The 1,740-nt window shown below is 52.1% G+C and overlaps 1 protein-coding gene across 1 annotated transcript; it reads right to left on the bottom strand.

Annotated features, from left to right (window-relative positions):
• Positions 1-434: 434 nt before the first annotated feature.
• On the bottom strand, positions 435-1,127 carry RpS27A (ribosomal protein S27A). Its single transcript, XM_037237142.1, has 2 exons — positions 915-1,127; positions 435-618 (listed from the first exon to the last, which is right to left on the bottom strand). The coding sequence occupies exons 1-2, from the start codon at positions 1,110-1,112 to the stop codon at positions 469-471; spliced, it is 348 nt and encodes a 115-aa protein (XP_037093037.1). The 5' UTR covers positions 1,113-1,127; the 3' UTR covers positions 435-468.
• Positions 1,128-1,740: the final 613 nt, after the last annotated feature.

The following is a 1,740-nucleotide window of genomic DNA, read 5'->3' as shown; positions in this document are numbered from 1 at the left end:
GTATTCAGCCAGCCATTCGGGCGAGTGTGAAACATCGTCACCAGCTGGACAGTGAAGGTAGGACACCGTGGTAAAGGACGCACAACCATTTACAGCCGTTACAGCGACAGCCGTTCGTGGCGCCTCGCCGGACCTACCGTCCCACGCGTCACCCGCTTCGTCCTCGCTCCGTGCCTCACAGTGTTGGTGTCCGGTATATCGGATTCATAACGTGCCTAGTCTCAAGCTCACGCCAAGCTTATCATCCGGCTCGTATGCTCACCAACGTGCTCCTCTGATAAATGTTGATCTTGTTAGGCGCGACAGCGGCAGCTGACGACCCAGAGCACCAGCAGCAGCCACGCAGCTCCCGCTTCAACCATAGAACCCCCACCACACACACACACACAGGATCATCGCACCCGTCCTTGCGATCCGCCTCACCACAACAACCGCTCTGTCCGCATTAATTTATTGACGACGCATGGATCACTTGTCCTCTGGCTGCTTATACACGAGCGTGGTGTAGCACTTGCCGCAGTACTGGCGGTCGTGCATGGAGGCCATGAACACACCGGCGCCGCATGACTCGGCCGGACACTCGCGCCGCAGCCGGCTGATCTTGCCGTTCTCGTCCACCTGGCGGCAGTGGCGAACCAGGTCAGATACGGAAAGCGTCTGGGTCATGCCACCGGAGCCAACAGTGATCGGCCACCCAGCAATCTGGGGCGTTCGTTACGTATATGAGACTTGAGCGCGTGCCGCGCTCGGTGGGCACTGTCATGCACATGCTTCGTAGAAATGACGGACCAATAGGTAAAAGGAATGGTAGCACAAACCACAAGCACACCTGAAAAATAAGGACGATCAAATCGTGATTTCCAGAACGCCGCACACAACTTAGTATGGACATCCAAGCGCAGAGCACTACTGACCTTATAGTACTTCAGGACGGCCAGTTTAACCTTCTTATGCTTGTGCTTGATCTTCTTCGGGGTGGTGTAATTCTTCTTCTTCCTCTTCTTTCCACCACCGAGCAGCCTCAGTGACAAGTACAACGTCGACTCCTTCTCGATGTCATAGTCCGCCAGAGTGCAGTCATCCTCCAGCACGCGACCTGGGAGGTGCACCATTCATCCCTGATCATTTGCTGTGAGAGCGTCAACCACGTGACGCCAAAATTTTGAACAGCTGATACCGGGTGACCCCCAAAACAGGCCTCGTGCACTTATTGTGATATTTCCTTCATCCATTCACTGATCGCCCTTATTTCGCAGGACATGGCCGGAGCAACGTTTGTGAACACAACTACACCTCAATGAGAGCGTCGGCAAAGCATACACATGTATATATATATATATATATATATATATATATATATATATATATATATATATATATATATATATATATATATGTGTGTGTGTGTGTGTGTGTGTGTGTGTGTGTGTGTGTGTGTGTGCGTGTGTGTTATATACACTGTCATAAGACAGTCTCACTGAAGAAAACCCGCGGCACTTTCATGCATCAGTTCGAATGCGAGAAGGCTTCCTCCAACCACAGAATGCAGAACTGGGTGGACCACTTTGGGATGTATAGGACAGTAGGAAACCTCAACGCAGCTAACAAAAACCATCCAAGCAACTCAGGACGCCAAACAAAGCGCACAGCCCAGCTGGTCGGGAGCCTGAGTCAGTTCAGCGGAGTCCTCGTCGCCATTGCGGCTTTACGGCGCACTCAGCTGCTGAGGCTATGTGGCGT

The sequence above is a fragment of the Pollicipes pollicipes genome, unplaced genomic scaffold (genome assembly GCF_011947565.3).
Source record: "Pollicipes pollicipes isolate AB1234 unplaced genomic scaffold, Ppol_2.1 Scaffold_2555;HRSCAF=2994_pilon_pilon_pilon, whole genome shotgun sequence".
NCBI lineage: Eukaryota > Metazoa > Arthropoda > Thecostraca > Pollicipedomorpha > Pollicipedidae > Pollicipes > Pollicipes pollicipes.
Note: the sequence above shows the minus strand (reverse complement) of the source record. Positions and strands in the feature narration are given on the sequence as shown.